This window comes from Mobula hypostoma, chromosome 21 (genome assembly GCF_963921235.1).
Source record: "Mobula hypostoma chromosome 21, sMobHyp1.1, whole genome shotgun sequence".
Classification (NCBI taxonomy): Eukaryota; Metazoa; Chordata; class Chondrichthyes; order Myliobatiformes; family Myliobatidae; genus Mobula; species Mobula hypostoma.
Window position 1 is genome coordinate 63,179,596 of NC_086117.1, and position 20,514 is coordinate 63,200,109.

Below are 20,514 nucleotides of genomic sequence, written 5' to 3' on the forward strand. Positions count from 1 at the left end.
ATTGCGCGACAGACTGTTTAATAAGATTGGGCCCTCTTTTTTTCGTTTCTTTACTAACCATACAGTCAAAGTAAGAATTATAAAGCTTAATCGTTTAATCGCATATTGTGTACTGTTTGTGATAACTGATTTGTAACAGGGGACACATCGCGCAGCATCCATCCAAATGAGATTTCTTAAGTTTGGCTGGGCCGGGGGTTATTACCCCCTATATTAAGCTGCTAGCTGAAGCAAGAATTACAACTGTGGGGGCTACGTTCGGGATTGATTCCGTTGGATGCTGTGTGATTACCCTGAGCAATGAACCAGTGGGGCAGATATTTGTACTCCGGGTGAATTGCTAATTCCACTGTTAAGTACAGTTGAAGTTGCGATTGTGGGCAGAGGTTTGATAAAATGGCTGGCGCAGCTCTCGTTTTAATGCAGACCAGCACTGAGGTAGCAGTAGCTGAAAGCAGAGATTTCAAAGACAGGGTTCTCTCATTTCTGAGGAGTGAGGGGAAAGACTGGTCGGATTTGGAATGTCTAATTAGTCCATGTTCCCCGGTGAAGAGTGAGAATTCTGAGTCAGTATCCACTCTTACTTCTCGGGCGAATAAATGGAAAAATCAGATTCAAAGTCCCAGCTATGGCAGGCTCTGCCTATTCTCTGGAATAACGCCCACCCCTAAAAGGGAGGAGTATGAGAATTGGGCAGAGCGGATTCTCAGTTGTTAGATGAGTGGCAGTGCTCTGATGATGAAAAGCGCCAAGAGATTGGTTGAAAGTTTGAATGGGCGGGCTGCTGACATTGTGAGAGCTGTCAGGTTGAAGTCTCCCGAAGTGACAGTTGCCAATTATCTGCAAGCTTTTGGTCCGACTCGAAGCCTGATGGAGCTCATGGTGGGGTTTCAGAACATGCGTCAGGAGGAGGGGGAGAAGCTTTCTGCTTTTATTTTTCGGCTAGAGAGGCAGCTAAATTGCATGCAGCGCAGAGGGGTCATTCAGGCAGCTGAGGTGGATCAGTTAAGAATGGACCCGATAGCCAGGGGCACCCAGTCCCATGACCTGATTACTTGGGGTCTCTGACAGTTTCGCAAGATGTGCCCCCCTCCATCTTTTGTTGAGCTGATCAGAGAGGTACGGGGAGGGGAACGCGGTGGACTCAGTCAGCAGGGTACAGTCCTCGGTAGTAGTCCCCTGCGGTGATGTGACCACAGATAGTCTACCCTGGGGAGTAGTAGAGGAGATTGTGGCAAAGTTATCGGCGGGTGTGACCCCCCCCATGTGATGGAGCTGATGGGAGGGAGATTCCCCAAGGGGGCGAACAATGCGGAGGGCTGATGGCAGCAGGTGTCACGCCAGAAGGAGAGTGAGCCCCCGGGTACCTCAGCAGGGAGAGTCGTTGGGAAAACCAAGAGGAGACCCAGTGAGGGAATGGCCTGGTGTCTCTGGGGGAACACGTTCTCAGCAATGTATCAAGGAACCCCCGAAAACGAAAAGCCCAATTCCTGAAGGCTTAGTGGGTCCATGCTCCAGTATGTTGCTACTAATAGAGGGTATTTACGCTAAAGCCATACTCGACACCGGGTCGGGTCGCAGGTCACATTGTTGTACCGGTTGTTTTACAACCGGTATCTGAAACATTTACCATTGACACCATTCAGGGCACTAGAGATCTGGGGGCTTAGTGCTAGTGATTATCCATACGACGGTTATTTGTCAGTGAAGGCGGAGTTCTTGGAGGCCGATGTGGGAGTGTCTGAGGTCCCTGATACATTGGTGCTGGTTTGTCCAGACCCTGTTGAGAAGGGCGGCATTTCAATTCTGGTGGAGACCAACACCCCTCTTGAGAAGAGGCTCATGGAGACCTGCAAGAAGGCTAGCGAGAGCTTTCTGGGAACACTGTCCGTGCACCCTGGATTTTGAGTTGCTTTTCAGGAAGTGCATGGCAGCATTGGGCTGGATACCGAATTTAAACCAGGGACTGTGTGGTTCACCCAGTCGAAGCCAATGGCAGTATGGCCCGGGGAAGTAGTGAGAGTGATGGGGACCCCCAAATTTCCCGGAGTGCCTGAGGGCGAAGCCCTCCTATTGGATGCTCCAGAAGACCACGAGGGGGAGTCGGATTTCCTGCTGGGGTAGTGGTGAGGCCCGATCTGCAGAAGCCCTCAGCTGTACAGGCCAGCAGGATGGCAGTAATTGTCAGGAACACTACGAAGAGGGAGGTCACCTTCAAGCGGCGGATGCCCCAGGCACATTTGTTCCCGGTGACTGTAATGTCTAGTGCCCCTGTGAGACACGCTGGGGAGAAACTATTGGAAAAGGGGGTAAAGTTGATGCTGAGTCATTCAACTTTGGGGATTCCCCAGTTCCTGCGGGTTGGAAGAGGAGGCTGGTAGAGAAGACGCTGAAGCTGGAAGGTGTCTTTTTCTTTTTTCTTTTTCTTTTTTTTTAATTTTATTTTTATTTGGATAAGGAATTCACAATTATCATGTACTTTTTTCACACATATAACCTTTTCCATTTTTTTATATGTATAAAACTACAATTATTTATACATTCTTAAGTACACATTGAGATGATATAAAAGGAAAATAAACATTTAAATAGATAATTATGTACTGTGGTAAATCTAACCTATTAGGCTAAGTAATGAAATTAGTTGTTTCACTGACGACTTTGATGTGAGTTGCTCGAAGAGCAGAGTCACACATTCGGGTGACTGAGGATACCCCGTTCAGAGAAAGGTCACAGCGACTGGCCCCTGCAGAGGTGGAGGACACTTGGCAGCATGTGTGTAAGTTGAAGGAAGCTGGGATCATCACGAGTCCCGAAGCCCCTATGCATCCCCAGTAGCAGTGGTCCGACCGAAGAATGGGAAGGTACGGATGTGTGTGGACTATAGGACTCTGAACAGGCGTATCATCCTTGACCAGTATACTGAGGATTGAAGATGCGCTGGCCTGCCTGAGTGCTGCAAAGTGGTTCAGTGTGCTGGACTTGAGGAGTGGATATTACCAGATCCCCATGAGACAAAGAGAAAACTGCATTTATATTTCCAGTTCAAAAGGATGCCACAGGGCATCTTGGGAGCTCCTGCAACCTTCCAGTGGGTCATGGAGTGGATATGAACTTACTTGAGGTATTGGTATATCTGGATGACCTCATAGTATTTGAATCCATCTTGGAAGAACATGAAGCGAGGCTGCTGAAGGTGCTGAGCCGCCTGAAAGCTGAAGGGTTAAAACTTTTCCGGAACAAGTACCAGTTCTGCCAAACATCTGTTAGCTATGATGGGCACATAGTCGTACGGGATGGAGTAGCTACATATCTGGCTAAGATAGAGGCGGTTACCACTTGGCCAAGACTCCAGACTGTGAGCGCTCTGCGCTTGTTCCTTGGTTTCTGTGGTTACGATCGGAGGTTTGTGAAAGGCTACGTGAAAGTGAGTCACCCTTTGAATCAGCTTCTGTGCGGTTACCCTCCCTTGGGGAAGAAAGGGAGGGGGGAGAAAAGACAGTAGGGTGGAGAGTATCTTAGCCCATCACAGCCCTTTGGACCAAGGTGGGATGCAAACTGTGAGGAGGCCTTTCAGTCGCTGAAGGAGCTGCTGACCCAAGCGCTGGCTTCTGCAGACCCCCGATTACCGTATGTATTGCACATGGATGCCAGCCAAGAGGGTTTATTGGGTATCCTGTATCAGGATCAGGGCTCCGGGTTGAGGCCCGTTGCATTTGTCAGCCAGAGTCTGTTGCCGTCTGAGAAAAACTATCGCACAAGTTGGAATTTCTGGCGTTGAAATGGGCGTTATCAGTGGTTGGAAGCATTGTCTGCCTATGATTTCAGCCTGAAGTACTGGCCGGGAAGCAGGAATGTTGATGCTGATGCTTTGTCCCAATGGATGCATGAGGGACTGGTCAGGGACGAGGAGTGAGAGAGCATTCCTGCCCTGTGTCAGTTTGTCATCACCGTGACGGCAGAGGAAAAGAAGGGGCAGGAGTGAGCGGTGGATCAACTGGGGGCTTCTGATGACTCCATCTCCCAAGTTTAATGTAACCTGACTGCTCTGAAGACAAATCAGCTGCCGGAATTGAGTGCTGGGGAAGTGGCTGCTGCTCAGCGAGATGATCCAGGCATTGGTACCATTTGGGTGACGATTGAAAAGGGAGACATGGCTCAGGCAGAGAGGACAAAACACGCGTTGGTGCCTCCATTACTACGAGAATGGCCTCGGTTGGAGTTGAAGAACCAGATCTTATATCAGGTCACGTCACCCCCAGACCAACCCTGGCATTGTCAGCTGGTCCTGCCCAAGAAGTATTGGAGGATGGTGTTGAAATCACTTCATGATGATTCTGGACATTTGAGGGTGGAAAAGACCTATGGATTGCTCAGAGACCGGTTTTACTGGCCCCGAATGAAGTCAGAGGTCGAAGAATACTGCAAGTCATGCATTCGATGCATACGGCGGAAGACACTGCCTATGCGGGCAGCTCCCTTGTCCCACCTGCAGAGTGCGGGGCCTCTGGACCTGGTGTGTACGGATTTCCTGTCAATAGAACCTGATACCAGCAACACGGCGAATGTCTTAGTCATCATGGACCACTACACCAGATATGCTCAGGCTTTTCCTACCAAGGACCAGAGGGCGTCTATGGTGGCAAAGTTGTTATGAGAGAAGTATTTCATTCATTTTGGCCTTCACAGGCGAATACATAGTGATCAGAAATGGGATTTCGAGAGCAGACTCATCTGTGAGTTACTGGGCATGCTTGGAGTCGAGAAGTCGAGGACCACGCCCTATCACCCCCAGGGTGATCCCCAGCCAGAGAGGTTTAACCAGACCTTGCTAGACATTCTCGGGACTCTGGAGATCAGCAAGAAGAGCAGGTGGAGTCAACATATTGGACATCTGGCTCAGTTATAATTGTACGCGAAATGAAGCTAATGGGTACTTGCCATATTATCTGATGTTTGGGCACGAGGCAAGGTTGCCCACTGACCTTTGTTTTGGGACTAACGAGGGTGACTTACCACTGAAAGCTTATCTGAAGTATGTGTCTAACATGAGAAGAGAGTTGAAAAGGGCTTATGAATTAGCTGGGGTGGTGGCTGCCAAACAGAATCAAGGGAATAAGAGAGAGTATGACCTAAAGGTGAGGTTCTTCCAATTCCTTCCGGGAGACAGAGTCCTCATAAGGAATTTGGGGCTACCTGGAAAGCATAAGCTGGCTGACTGCTGGGCGGCTACGCCCTATGTGGTGGAGTCAGATGCCAAACCTACCAGTTTTCCGGGTGAAACCAGAGGATGGGAATGGGCCTGTCAAGATTCTTCATCAGAACCACCTGGGTCAAGAGGTGCAGGTAGACCAGGAGCCCGAACTGGAGCCTACACCTAGTAAGAAAACTCTTCGGAAACATGGGGGACTACCAGGCCCCCAACAAGCGAGGTTAGACTGGCCCCCACCCGAGAGGGATACTGATTCAGAGGATCAGGACCTGGATGTGTGGTCCTAACTCCCCAGTGATTGAGGAAGAGACTCCTGGCCCTTCTCCCATTGAGACAGATGAAGTTGTGGGGGGGGGGAAACTATCTGTGGGCAGACTGGGTTGCAGTGAGACTCTGCAGGGGAGGAAGCAGGGTTCGATCACAGAACAGAGGACTCCGAGTTGCAGGTGGGCACGTGTGCTAGATCAGGGAAGGCCTCGCCAGGTAGACCAGATGTATCCCCAGTAGTGTCGGAACCTGAAGAGTTAGATGATGGGGTGCAGAGGTCTCAGAGAATTAGGAGACCACCGGATAGGTTGGCCTACGTAGCACCAGGGGAACAGAGTGTGACCCCCTACTGTCTTGGGGAGCTATGTCACTGCCTTTTACACCTGGATTGGACTTCTGTGTTTTGCAGGAAGGGTTGGCGAATTATCTCAACGTCATGAGGACATAACTAAATTTGGTGGGGGGGGGGGGGGGAGAGACAGTGTAACATGCTGTCAGGTTTCACTGCTATGACATGCCGTAAGGATTCACTGTTAATGTAATGGTTTCTCTGTAGCAGCAATGTTTGGGTTATGACTAGAGATAACAGGGTTTGGAATGCTGTTCTTCTTTCTTTTGGTTGGAAGAGAGATTTGCGGTCTTTTGCTGGGGAGAGATGACGAGAGAAGACACGAATGGAGAGATTTGGTACACCGCCGAACGGAGTGGACTTGGAGCGAGGGTCCAAAGGGCAGTGACGATCGGAGGAGGTCGATGGTGGACGATCAACTTATCAGTGAGCTTCAACATTGCACAACAGACTGTTTAATAAGATTGGGACTTTTTTTTTCTTTTCTTTACTAATCATATAGTCAAAGTAAGAATTATAAAGCTTAATCGTATACTGTGTACTGTTTGTGATTTCGGGGTACTGATTTGTAACAGGGGACACATCCCGCAGCATCCACCCAAACGAGATTTCTTAAGTTTGGCCGGGTCAGGGGCCATCACCCACTATATTAAGCTGCTAGCCAAAGCGAAAGTTACATGTAAAACATATAAAACTTGTTTGTTTGAGCTATAAGATTGAAGCTTTTCTCCAATAACGTGTGGAGGTAGTTTCCCTTTCAAGTAAAATGATAATGTGTCCATAATTTGATCCACTCTGAATTTGTTGTAGTTTGTTGTACATTAGAAGACCCAGCTGAACGGTACATGACAATTACCATGACTAAACTGGCTTTTGAGTTTAACTTCCATGGTTGCCATGGTGAGAACTGAACCTGCACTATGAAATCAATGGTGCAGAAGATAAGCTGCTAACCCAGTAACTTAATACTATTGTAACCTTCCCTAACTCATTATCAACATCATATTCTGAACTTCCCTTGGCGGTCTTTTTAATTACATATAAAGATATCCTCATTCAAATGTAGTAATTCTTATTAATAGTGGCCTATTAAAAAAGCAGCCTGTTATTTTTACTAGAAACAAAAGTCTTTTGTCATACCATAGAACATGCCATTGGACATTTGACAGAAGCCAGATTACCGAAACTGGTCAACAGTTTGATCACAGGTAGGTCTCAAAGTGCATCTTAAAAGTAGTAAGAGTGAGGTAGAGGGGTTTAAGAGGGGGGAAAAAAGTGAAATATACGACTGCCAATATTCAGAGTCATTTAGTCATAGTCATACTTTATTGACCCCGGGGGAAATTGGTTTTCGTTACTGTTGCACAATAAATAATTGAATAGTAATAAAACCATAAATAGTTAAATAGTAATATGTAAATTATGCCAGGAAATAAGTCCAGGACCAGCCTATTGGCTCAGGGTGTCCGACCCTCCAAGGGAGGAGTTGTAAAGTTTGATGGCCACAGGCAGGAATGACTTCCTATGACGCTCTGTGTTGCATCTCGGTGGAATGAGTTTTTCTTTGGGGATATTGGAGAAATCCAAATATCATGGTGAGTTACAGGGGCAAATAATATTATTTAAATGAGAAGCTAGTGGGGATTTGAAACATGGAAATATTAGAACTGAAAATGTAATAATAATTAAATGGGAATTCTACAAATTAAAAAAAAAGCTGGACAAAATTTTTAATGATAAGTACAATTTACAATGACCTACTAACTGGTACGTCTTTGGACATAACTGTGGGTGCCTGGGAAGAAACCCAGGCACTCACAGGAAGAACATACAAACCTTACTGGAGGACGCCAAATTGAACTCTGAACTCACGAGCTGTAATAGCATCACACTAACTGCTACGCTACCATGGAACAAACAAACGCTGGGAGACAATGAAACATTGATGAGTTTCAATCGCAGATTAGCTGAGGCAAGAAATGAACACAACGATGTTATAAAGATGGAAAGGGGCAATTCTCTGTGATGCAATGGATACCAGGCCAGGTGTTTCTACAGGGCCAGAAGTAACAACAGATATGAGCATTGTTCACATTGATTTCAGACAATTACCAATAATTCCAATAAAGCTCAGTTAAGGAACTGAGTTCACCACTAAACTTCAAAAAAAAATGAATTAGTTACTTATTTTCTGTAAGATGACAAATTGCTTTGAGCTTTGCACTGTGAACTAACAGTGAATTGATAATTAAAGCGTGATCAACTACAAAGCTGGATTGTGTACAGTAAATTAAACTGTGGTCTACTTACAGGAACAATAAGCCCTTGCCAATACAAAAGGTTCGCTTCATCCACTAGGATATTACGGAAATTCTTCATTCCAGACTCACGAATATCTTTAAGCTCCTAAAAAGATTAAAAAAAAAACATTGGTAGAATACCAATAACTATTCTGTGGCAGAATATTGAACACTGGACCTATTCCAATTACTGGCCATCACTATGTTTATGTCAAATCATTTCACTATATACACGTATATCATCAAACGAGACAACATTTCTCCAAACATTTCTTCTTTCTGAAGATGGCGAATGCAATGTTGGCATTCATTTCTAGAGGAATAGAGTACAGGAGCAGGGATGTGATGTTGAGGCTCTATAAGGCACTGGTGAGACCTCACTTGGAGTACTGTGGGCAGTTTTGGTCTCCTTATTTAAGAAAGGATGTGCTGACGTTGGAGAGGGTACAGGGAAGATTCACTAGAATGATTCCGGGAATGAGGGGGTTAACATAAGAGGAACGTTTGTCCGCTCTTGGACTGTATTCCTTGGAGTTTAGAAGAATGAGGGGAGACCTCATAGAAACATTTCGAATGTTGAAAGGCATGGACAGAGTGGATGTGGCAAAGTTGTTTCCCATGACGGGGGAGTCTAGTACGAGAGGGCATGACTTAAGGATTGAAGGGTGCCTATTCAGAACAGAAATGCGAAGAAATTTTTTTAGTCAGAGGGTGGTGAATCTATGGAATTTGTTGCCACGGGCAGCAGTGGAGGCCAAGTCATCGGGTGTATTTAAGGCAGAGGCCGATAGGTATCTGAGTAGCCAGGGCATCAAAGGTTATGGTGAGAAGGCGGGGGAGTGGGACTAAATGGGAGAATGGATCAGCTCATGATAAAATGGCGGAGCAGGCTCGATGGGCCGAATGGCCGACTTCTGCTCCTTTGTCTCACGGTCTTAAACCAGAGTGTAAAACACATATGATACACTCATACTTGGACACATCACACACGAGCAGGTCCGCAAGACCATCCAGCACCATATTGGCCACCGTGAAGACCTTCTCACAACGGTGAAGAAAAGAAAGCTGAGATGGTATGGCCACGTAACAAGATCCAGTGGCCTTGCAAAGACCGTTCTACAAGGAACTGTGGAAGGGAAAAGAAGGAGAGGTAGACAGAGAAAAAGATGGATGGACAACATTAAAGAATGGACAGGGAAAACATTTGCGGTGAGCCAGGCTCTGGCACACAACCGCGACAGATGGAACAGAATGGTGCAAAGCTTGCCATGACGGCACCCCGACGACTCCACCAGGAGTTCAGGGCACAAGGCAAGGGAAGAGTTCATAAATTAAATATTGTAAGGGGCAGGACAGATTAATCAGTGACACTTTGAAAATGATACGGCAGGGAGTTCAGAATCCTTATGGCCCAAGGGAAGAAACTGTTTCTCACCATGACCGTTCTTGTCTTCATGCATCGGATTCCCCTACCTGATGGTAGAAAGTCAAAGAGGATGCTGGATGGATTGGTGGGTTCCCTGATAACACCAAGGGCCTTGCCTACTTAATGCTCCTAATAAATGACCCCAGTGGATGGTAGGGAGACCCCTATGATCCTCTCAGCTGTTCTCACAGTCCTTTGTAGGGATTTCCTATCAAATGCTTGGCTGCTCCCAAACCAGATGGAGATGAAACCTGTCAGGATTCTCTCAATAATGCTCCTATAAAATGCAGTTAAGATTGGGGGGGGGGGCAGGGGAGAAGATTCATTTGCTTTAGTCTCCGTAGGAATGGTCGTGCTGCTCAGGGAGGTGGGTGAAGTACAGAGAGGAACAAGCTGACCCTCTGAACCTTCCCTCTCAAGGTGAATACGCCTCAGGCAGTGTACCCTGGGAGTCTATCCCATAACAGCCTGAAAACCTTTTGATGATTCATTATCAAAGGACTTGTAGCATAGACATGCTTAACTAACTTAAAAAAGTAAACATTTAAATATTAAAATGTAAAAAATGTCACTCATGTACATTTACACTCTATTCAGGGGGTTAAGCTATTTATCTGGCCATCACTAGCATAAACTCGAAGAGTCAAGGTGAAGTACATACTACGGATAGTCAGGACATCATTGATCTACCACTGGCATCAATGACGACTGGTGAAGTAGGTGGTCAGGTGAGCAGGCATAAAGACAGGCTGACTAGAATAGAGAAGATAAATGATAGTTCTTTACAGGCCCAGGAACAATGAGAAAAATTCAACTCAAAAATTTGTTAATTCCTCTCCCTTGAAAAAGGCAGCTAAATGGTTCAAAGTATTAAATATTTGTTAAGAAAAAGTATTTAAAAAGATATAATTGAAATCCTCTGCAGCAGAAAACTGAATGCATCATGCGCTTAGTGGTCAAAGCAAATCAATAAATTTGACCTTGCAATGTTACCTTCAGAGTTCATCCACATAATTGCATGAATCTCCTAATCACTTGTTTTAAAATGGTATGGTTGTTAACACACAGAAATGTGGCAGCCAGCAACAAGGAAGGCCCAATAAACAGAATCCCAGCTATGGTGATTAAGTACTTAATTCAGTTTCAGATCATCTTATGACACCTAGAGTGGTTTGACTGGTTTCACATCCTATACTGCACTCAATCACCAATACAGTGGCTTATCAATGCAGAAACTGGAACTTCCAGTTTAAAATGGCACTGTTGAAGGCATGCAACAGCATACTTATGGTTCAAAAGCAAAGAAGTTCAATTAAAAACATTACTAATAACACTTTTTTGAAGTAAATTGTGGTAAACTATCACACAAACAACGAAGAGAACTCGAGAGAGGTGTCATGCTGGAGCACTACAAGATCAACGCACTTGGAGCTGAAGCCCTACTGGTTGGAGTGAATGATTTGGACAGAAGTCAGAACAGGAGTTCCGATACCTGTCCAACTAACCCAAGTGTGAGGGTAGATCACTCTAAGTGCCGAGCTGATTTGGAGAGGTCAAAAGCGGCTTTTCAGCAGCGAAATCTAGGCCTGGAGTGATTTGCCACTGTTCCGAAAATTTGAACACCAGCTCAGATAGACTAGAAAAGCATAGTGTTGAGAATACAGCTGATTTTGTTTGCTCTCCCGCAATGTTCAATCCTCTCTCTACAACGCTGAGGCGGTGAGACTGCCCACTGCTACTGTGCTTTATGTCTGCGGACTTGCGACAATTTGCCCCGCTACCATGATGAACTGGGGTTTGGGCTTACTCCGGAGAGTTGGATCTAAAGACTCAATTTGGTTCGGAACGCTGGTGTTGTTGCTTGTGTCTATTGTTTGTGTGATATTTGTGTTTTTTTCTCTTTCTGCTCGAATTAGGGGTTGGTCTTTTTTTTTTAATTGGCTTCTTTCGGGTCACTGCTGCCATCAAGGAAGGAGGTACAGGAGCCTCAGGCTCAGGAACAGTTACTACCATCAGGCTCTTGAACAAGAGAATAACTTCACTTACCCCAGCACTGAACTGTCCCCACAACCTATGGACTCACTTTCAAGGACTCTTCATCTCATGTTCTCAATATTTATTGCTTATTTATTTTTTCTTTCTTCTTGTATTTGCATAACCTATACTGCACTCAATCACCAATACAGTGGACTGTGTGTGTGGCCTCCACTGGTCGTGCTTGACCATGGGTACTGCGCCTCTGGTAGTCACTGGTTTGTCGAGCAGCGTCGACTGTGGCTATTGAGTCCGATCCTGGAACGGTTTTGCTCTAGGGGTTGCTGAAGAGTACCTTACCATTTGTTGCAGTCATCTGCTGTATCCTCGCAGGACTCTGTGTTGATTTTTAAGGCTTTCAGCTTGCAGGAGTCCTTGAAGCAAAGCTGAGGTCTACCAACGTTCCTCTTGCCTGTTGCTAGTTCTCCATAGAGGATGTCCTTCTGCAGTCTACCATCCTTCATACGATGGACGTGGCCCAGCCAGTGCAGTCTGCATTGTCTCAAAAGCGTGAATATTGTGGGAAGTCCAGCGCAGGAGAAAACTATTGAGTTTCCTCTCCTGCTTGGAGTAGATGGTCCAAGTCTCGCTACCATACAGGAGGGTGCTGTACCCTAATGCATGCATTGTACACAGCAGTCTTGGTCTTTGTAGCGAGTTTCCGATTCTCGCAGACCTGCGAGGAGTGTCGAGCAAGGATCGATGCTGCTTTGCCGATATGCCTATTGATTTCAGCATCAAGGGAGAGAGTGTCGCTAATGGTCAACCCCAAGTATGTGAACTCATTGACCACTTCTACATCGTAATTGTCGACGGCAATGACTGGTGTCTCCACTACTTTCTGGGCAAGGATATTTGTTTTCTTCAGGCTGATGGTAAACCCGAAGTCCTTGCATGCTTTAGAAAAGCGGTCCATGAGCGTTTGTAGTTGCTGTTTGGTGTGCAAGGTTATAGCAGTGTCATCGGCAAAGAGCATGTCACGTATTAAGATCTTTTGCACCTTTGTTCTTGCTCTCAGGCGCGCAGGGTTGAACAGCCGCCCATCAGACCTGGTGTGCATGTAGGTGCCTTCTGTCGACGTCCCAAACGTGTGCTTCAATAGCAGAGAGAAGAAGATGCCGAATAATGTTGGAGCCAACACGCATCCTTGTTTGACTCCACTATGAATAGCGAAGGGTTCTGATGAGCTGCCATCGTACTGAACTATCAATGCAGAAACTGGAACTTTTACACAATTGGTTGCTTGCCCATTTGTGGACCGTTTTTCATTGATTGTATTGTGTTTCTTCATACTTACTGTGAATGCCCCCAAAACAATGAATCTCAGGGTTATATATGGTGACATATATGTACTTTTGATAGTAAATTCACTTCAAACCACACATGAAAACCAATTATTATACCTTTAAAATACTTTGCTTCGCCTTGAAATTCTCTTGCACCATTAGTGCCACATTAGATCCAAATAGGTGCCAATAACTTTATTAATTGATTTTCTCCATGAACGCGTACACACAGTTTCAGTAGTGCTTAAGGCCCAACAGAGCGTTTAGTAGAAAATGTATCATTCTGAAGGTCAGGCCTGTATTGTGATCGTAAAGATGAGGAGCACCAGAACCCAGCACCCAGCAATGAGGGGGGCAGGGACAATGAGAAGCACAGATGGCATTGGAAAAGAGCCAAACCCTGAATGCCAAAGTCAAGTACATTTATTATCAAAGTACGTATGCAGCATACAACTCTGAGATTTGTCTTCTCCAGACAGCCATAGAACAAAGAAACATGGAACCTGTTCAAAGAAAAATCAACCCCTCTCCCCACACGCACAAAAAAAATATAAACACAAAATCAAAAGGTGCATTTCAATACAGCTCAATGTTCCTTATCTGCTGCCTGCCTAGATTCAAAATCACCCAAACTAGCAACAACAAAAAGGAGAGAACAGAAAATCTAGAAACACATCATAACATGATTTGGAGTTCATTCCACAGCCCACTTCGATCAAACATTGCTCCAGCACCACCCTCTTGACTGTTCAAGACTACCTTTAATTGCCCACCTTTAAGTCACTGTTATTTTCAACAAAGTTACTCAATTGACAGAGAAGGAAGTCCAAGCAAGTTTGCACTTTGTACTCAAAAACCTCAACTCCAGTAAAAATTTTCATCTTCATTCTTTCAATAGCCCTTCCACTTCTCTAATGAATTCTGCTGTTATAAAGAGTGTTTACAACAGATGACATTCTCACTCGCTCAAAATGGAGGAGGTTTTGAGATAAATGAAGAGCCTTAATTCTATGTTAGGAGGATTGAGAATCTCAGCACCAAAGGCAGATGGAGTACGCCAACTCCACACAATCTTTTGACTGGTCAGACCTTAACTGGTCACCTGTGGCAGAACCTGCAGTCCCAAACCTGTCTCAAGTCACCTTAGAATCCACAGAACTGGTGCGGAAACAAATCACCCTCAATACTGCGTGACCATGTAAAAAGATATTAGAATTAATTAATGAGTTACATCCTCTTTTCTGAGGTAATAACTTCAGATGAATGACAACAGATGTTTTTATATGTGTGTATATATATAATTATAAAAATAGTAAACACTTATAGGCTCAATATTAAAATTATGACCCAAGCCCAACAGCCTAATAGCCAAGACAGAACATTGTAATTACATAGAAGCTGGTGATAATGGAATACGTTCTGGGAATAACTCTGCTACAGCAGTGAGCTTGTATCCATCGAAAAGCTTAAATATTTAGAAAAGAAGATAAGGACACGGGGAAAGGACAGGGATATGTATCTACTATGGATAGATCCAGTTGGAATGAATGCAGACCTGACAGGCTGAATACTTTCCTCACAAGCCACAAATTCCATGATTCCATTCAATGTATGACCACCAGGCAGAGATTTTGGAGCTTGTAGATGGAAAGACGAGTGATAAGGAACAAGACTACTTCCATTGCTTCCAAGGAAAATTATAATTTGAACATAGAAAGTAGTTTTTTTTCTAGACCATTATTGAAGCAGATGTCATTAAAGTGCTCAAAGTGGGGAAGCTTAAAATACTGAAAAGGGAAGGGTGGCAAGCATTAGAATATGATTTGATTTGATGGAACAAAACATCAATATAAACTTTAAATCAAATATACCTTTTCCATGCCAGGTGTTATGATTAATCATAATAACGGGAATCTGAATCAATTCTTTTCATAATTGTGTGGCAGACCTAGAACTTATCACTGACTTAATGGGGCTCCTTTATTGAATTTCGTTGCCAGATTGAGTTGGATGAAGACACTGAAGTTGAGGTGCTAGATTTGCTGCTGACACAGCTAGACTGAGATGTGAATTGTCCAGAGGACATCAAGAGCCTAAAAAGGAAGTGGGTTTAAAAAAAAGATAAAATGCATTGAGTACAGGAAAAATAATAAAATATGTTATCTAAATGAAGAGATTGAAGATCTCTAAACTGGAGAGAATGAGTCACAAAAGCCTAGTATGTAGATAGTCAGCAATTAAATAAGCTGATAATTTACTACAAGGGGAATTAAATACAAAAGCTGTGCTATACTCACATTATATAATGCATTGGTAATGTGTCATCTGGAATACTATATACATTGCTGATTTCCATATTTACCGAAGACTATAAATGCACTAGTTGTAGTACATATGTTTATTAGAATAATAATGGAATGTGGTTTTCCTTAAAAGAAATCCTTTGTTCAAGTTCAAGCCCTCGGCCATTAGGCTCTATAATCCTCCTTTTAGACTGTTTATGGTAACTTATTGTTTTATTTTCTACTTTTCTTCTAATATTTATATCTGTGCACTTGTAATGTTACTGTGACACTGTAATTTGCTTTGTCATCGTACCTATCTGTCAGTCAACCATACGCGTTCCAGTTTAAGATGGCGCTGCTGAATCTCAGTGGCTTCTGGCCAATGGCCAATGAACAAGGAAAACAACTAAATACTTTGTTAGTCACTCTGTTTCTGGTAAATGATCATCGCAAACAATAGCCTGCAACTTCCCTTTGGACTTGGAGGCAACTTGATACGGCAGAACCGAGGCGAGACGAGACAAGACAAGGGAGTGGGCCTGTCGCTGAGAGAGAGGAAGCGAAGTTCAATCGACTTAAGCTCTGGGTCAAATCTGAAAGGTCGGGTACAGGCCGAATCCAGGCAGCAGGGTCTAGGCCCCAGAGCGAATCGAAGTGAGAGAACCCGATAATTTAGGTGCTGAGCCAGATTGAAAAGATCAGGGTATTGGGACCCAAGGTGAGGGACAGACCAGTTCAGCTCTCTGCTCAGCTAAGGGTCTATGGAAAAACTCTGTCTGTGGACTTCTCTTCAGAATGTATTGCATGATTCGTTTTTTTTCCCTCTCTCTGCACATTGGATTTCTGACAGTCCTCTTTCTTTTTAATGAGTTCTTTCAGGTTTCTTTGTTTCACGGCTGCTTGTTAGGAGACAAATATCAAGGTTGCATAATATATAAACGTTTTGATAATAAATGTACTTTGAACATGTATACAGCTAAACAAAACAACATTCCTCCAGGGCCAAGGTGTAAAACACATGGTACATATAGCTACAATAACAGATACACTCATAGAAAAAATTACATAAGTTCCCTAGTGGCATGGCCCGAAGACTGGTGGTATATGGGATGTTGCCTTGGAGCCATGTTTCTGCAAGAACAAGTACGTAGCAGCTCATCTTGCTTTGGGTCAGCCTCAGATGAACACAATCGAGCTTGTTTTCCACAGACTGAACAGAGAGCAGCACCAACAGGAGAACCAGTCCGCAGTGGGCAGCCCCCAACTCAGCAGAGATTCCAGCGCACCTGCCACGCCTCTGTTCTCTCCTACACTGCCTCCCCTGGGTGGCTGTAACAGGCAATACCGCAGCAAGAGGGCCTGGCCCGTGCAACAACCGAACCATGAAGCTCCCCCATCACAGGTCTCACTAATAAACTGGACATGGAATTTTTTATTATCAGTATCAATCAGGGTCTTGCGATCACAAGAAAAATGTTTAAGACACATAGCTGTACCACTTATTAGTCTTGCAGAGGACACTATGAAGAAATGCGCCATCATTTTACTGGAAAGATAGACTACACTTACATTTGTTGGTTTTTATAGAGTGAGGGGTAGCTTGAATGACATATCAATGATGAGGGAACTTGAGAAGGTTGAGTGTACAGAGGATGGTTCTTTTTTTTGAAGAATCTAGAACTATGGGTCACTTCTTGAAAAGTGGGTCACATACATTCAAGATAGATGAGGCAACTTTTTTCCATTGGGTAAGAGATTTGGAAGCCTCTTCTGCAAAAGGCTATGAAAGTGGAATATTTTAAAGGCATGGTTAGAGAGGTTAATGGGCTGAATGGAAGGTCATCGGTTGGGGTAATGTGAAGTAGTGGGACAATATTATTGAAGGGTACACCAGGTGGTCTGCACCTCAATTTTCTCTATAGTCCTGAATTTCTGGTTATACTCAAGAAAGTACCTACAAGAGGACCACAATCTTGTCGCAGGGATTGGAGGCTTGCATATTTCAATGACCTGGAGAGCTATACTGGCTGGAGTCAGGGTCTTGTACTTTGACTCTTGGTAGGGTCACCCATGCCAAACAGGTCAAAGAGTAGAGGCCAGACTAAGAGTGGTCCACTGGTCCTCCAGGTTCAGGGGTTCAGTTCAGGGCTAACAACTCTGACTGACAAAAGAACATTGTTACCAAACAGCAATTAAGGATCCTGTTTTATCTGTATGTGAAGGCATGAACAGAGATGGAGGATCTTCATCACTGCCCTAAACGCCAAAGAGAATAATGGGCAATCAAGAAAACGGCACTTCACATTCTCCTTTAGCTGCACTGGCCTGTCCTGGACCCATCATACAAATATAATTGCAAAGAAAGCACGACAGCGCCTCTATTTGCACAGGAGTCTGCGGAGGTTTGGCATGTCATCAAAAACCAAGGCAAACTTTTATACATGCATGGAGGAAAGTGTATTGACAGGCTGCATTATGGCCTGGTATGGGAACACCAATGTCTTTAAGCAGAAAATCCAATGTTCAGAAAATCTCATGCTCTAGATATTTACTGCTTATACATAATTTTTTTATTTGTACAGTTTGTTATCTTCCACACTCTGGTTAAACACCCTAGTTGATTCAGTTTCATTGTTATGGTTATTATTCTATAGATTTATTGAGTATGCCCACAAGAAAATGAATCTCAGGGTTGTATATGGTGACATGTATGTATTTTGATAATAAAATTAACTTTGATATGCAATATCAAATGTTTCTTCAGTTTGTAATGTATTTTTGGAAAAAAAGCTTTAAACTTTGATAGTTGATTATTCACCATTCTTGGAAAGGTGGATAACAACCTACATGAGAGCAGTCCACTTCATGCTTTATCTGGTTTAGTATTTGGAAGGATTTCACTTTCCTATGAGTCAGGGATCTGTCTTACTGGTCCGCATGACACAGTGGTACCTTTATCCACCGAGGCATTTGTGACCTTCTAGAGTTCTCTGTTCAATGTTTCTGATGGAACACCAGTGACTTGCCAAGCAACATGGCTCAAATCAGGTGCCACTATAGGTGTGAGAACAACATCCTAAGTCTGAGTGTGGAGAAGACCAATGAAATGATTGTGGACTTTAGGAAGGTGCAGATGAACCATCCCCCTCTGAACATACAGTGCCATGTAAAAGTCTTCAGTCTCTAATCCTTTGTTCACATAAATGAGTATTACAACCAGGAATTTTGATCAATTTAACTGAGAAGTTTCATTTATGAATCACATGCTCCTTTTTTCACAGCAGAACCCAAAAACAGGAAAATTTGTAAAGCATAAAAAATTAAAAATTCAAAAACTGAAATGTCAGCAGTTCACCCCCCTTTGCTCAGTGCTTCACTGAGTTGAACCACCTTGCAAATCTATTACAGACAGTAGGCTTTTTTGGATGAGTCTCTATTAGCTTTGCACAATGTGATGGAGCAAAATTTGCCCATTCCTCCTTGCAAAATTGCTCAAACTGTGCCAGGTTATCTGGGGAGTGGCAGCAGACAGAAATCTTGAGCTCCTGCCAGTGATGTTTGACCAGGTTAAACTCGGGACTCTGACTGAGCCACTCAAGGGCATCAATTTTCATCAGTTGAAGCCACTCCGTGGTTACTCTGGCAGTGTTGTTTGGGTCATTGTCCTGCTAAAAGACGAAATTCCTCCCCAGTTTAAGTTTTCTGGCAGAGGCTAACAAGTTTTTATCTGGGATCTCTGCATTCATCTTCCCATCAATCCTGACCAGATTTCCAGACCATACTACTGAAAAGCATCCCCATAGCATGAACAACAGGAATTCTGCAGATGCTGGAAATTCAAGCAACACACATCAAAGTTGCTGGTGAACGCAGCAGGCCAAGCAGCATCTATAGGAAGAGCTTGTTAATGTGCAGTACTGGATTTATGCAACACATACTACTTGTTGTTGAGGCCAAAATGTTCCAGTTTAGTCTCACACAACCACAAGATCTTATTCCACACATTTGCAGCAAGTTGTGCTTTGCAAAGTATTTACCGGCAATGATAGATTTTGTTTTTAGCCATTGCTTCTTCCTTGCTACTCTTCCATAAAAATATCCTTTTTGTATAAGGTCTTAGAAATTGTGGAGCTGTGAACTTGATTTCAAGTGGTCAGTGACTTCTGCAGCAACTAAGTTTAAAGCAGCAGTCTGACGTAGGCAGTGTGCTGTTGGTTTCATGATTTTTTCACTTCACAATGGACTGCACTGAGCTCCTTTGAGATGGTCTTGTACCCTTCCCCAGGTGAATACTTCTCTATTACCATTTCCCTGACTTGTCCTGAATGCTCTTTTGTCTTCATTGTGGTTCGGTCCATTGAAAATCTACCACACTGTTGGACCCTGCAGAGAGAGGTATTTATTCTTATGAATTCGCTGAAAACAGGTGATCCTCTAATTTTTTTACATCAACAAATTGGATGAGTTGGTATGGTAGTACTGTATGTTGCAGATGAGGAAAGTTAGCATAGCAGTTACAAAAGGAATGAATATTTTTCAGCCTCACAATTGTTTTTTTAGTAAATTATTGACAGGTTTTGGAATTTTTCTTTTGATTTAACATGTGGTTTTGTCGATTAGCTCAAAATATCTCACTTCTGTACACCAATGACTATGTCGCCCACAGCTCAAATCTGCTAATTAAATCTGCAGATAATACTACATTGATTGGCCTTATCTCAAATCATGTGGCAGCCTACAGAGAAGTAGTCATCACCCTGACAAAGTGGTGTAAAGAGAACAACCTCTCCCTCAATGTCGCAAAAACAAAGGAGCTGGTTGTGGACTACAGACAGAATGGAGACAGGCTCCCCCTATTGACATCAACGGATCTCGGGCTGAGAAGGTGAAAAGCTTCAAATTCCTCAGTATACACACCACCAAAGATCTCACTTGGTCTGTACATACCGGCTGTGTGGTAAGAAAAACACAAAAGCACCTCTTTCACTTCAGACAGCTGACGAAGTTCGGAATGAGTCTCCAAATCGTAAGGATTTTCTACAGGGGCATAATTGAGAGCATCCTGACTGGCTGTATCACTGCCTGGTATGGGAACTGTACCTCCCTCAATCGCTGGGCTCGGCGGAGAGTGGTGCAGACAGCCCAGCGCATCTGTGGAGGTGAACTTCTCACTATTCAGGATGTTTACAGCAACAGGTGTGTAAAAAGACCAGAAGGATCACTGGGGACCCGAGTCACCCCAACCACAAACTGTTCCAGCTACTACCATCTGGAAAATAGTACTGCAGCATAAAAGCCAGGACCAACAAACAGGCTACGGGATAGCTTCTTCCACCAGGCATCAGACTAATTAAT

The 20,514-nt window shown here is 44.0% G+C and overlaps 1 protein-coding gene across 1 annotated transcript in view; it reads right to left on the bottom strand.

Moving 5' to 3' along the window:
- LOC134360067 (ubiquitin-conjugating enzyme E2 L3) overlaps positions 1-20,514 on the bottom strand; it is a 103,089-nt gene that overhangs the window by 64,607 nt on the left and 17,968 nt on the right. Inside the window, exon 2 of the mRNA XM_063074145.1 lies at positions 8,139-8,234. Within this exon, the coding sequence (XP_062930215.1) occupies positions 8,139-8,234 (96 nt within the window). The remainder of the gene's footprint in view (positions 1-8,138; positions 8,235-20,514) is intronic.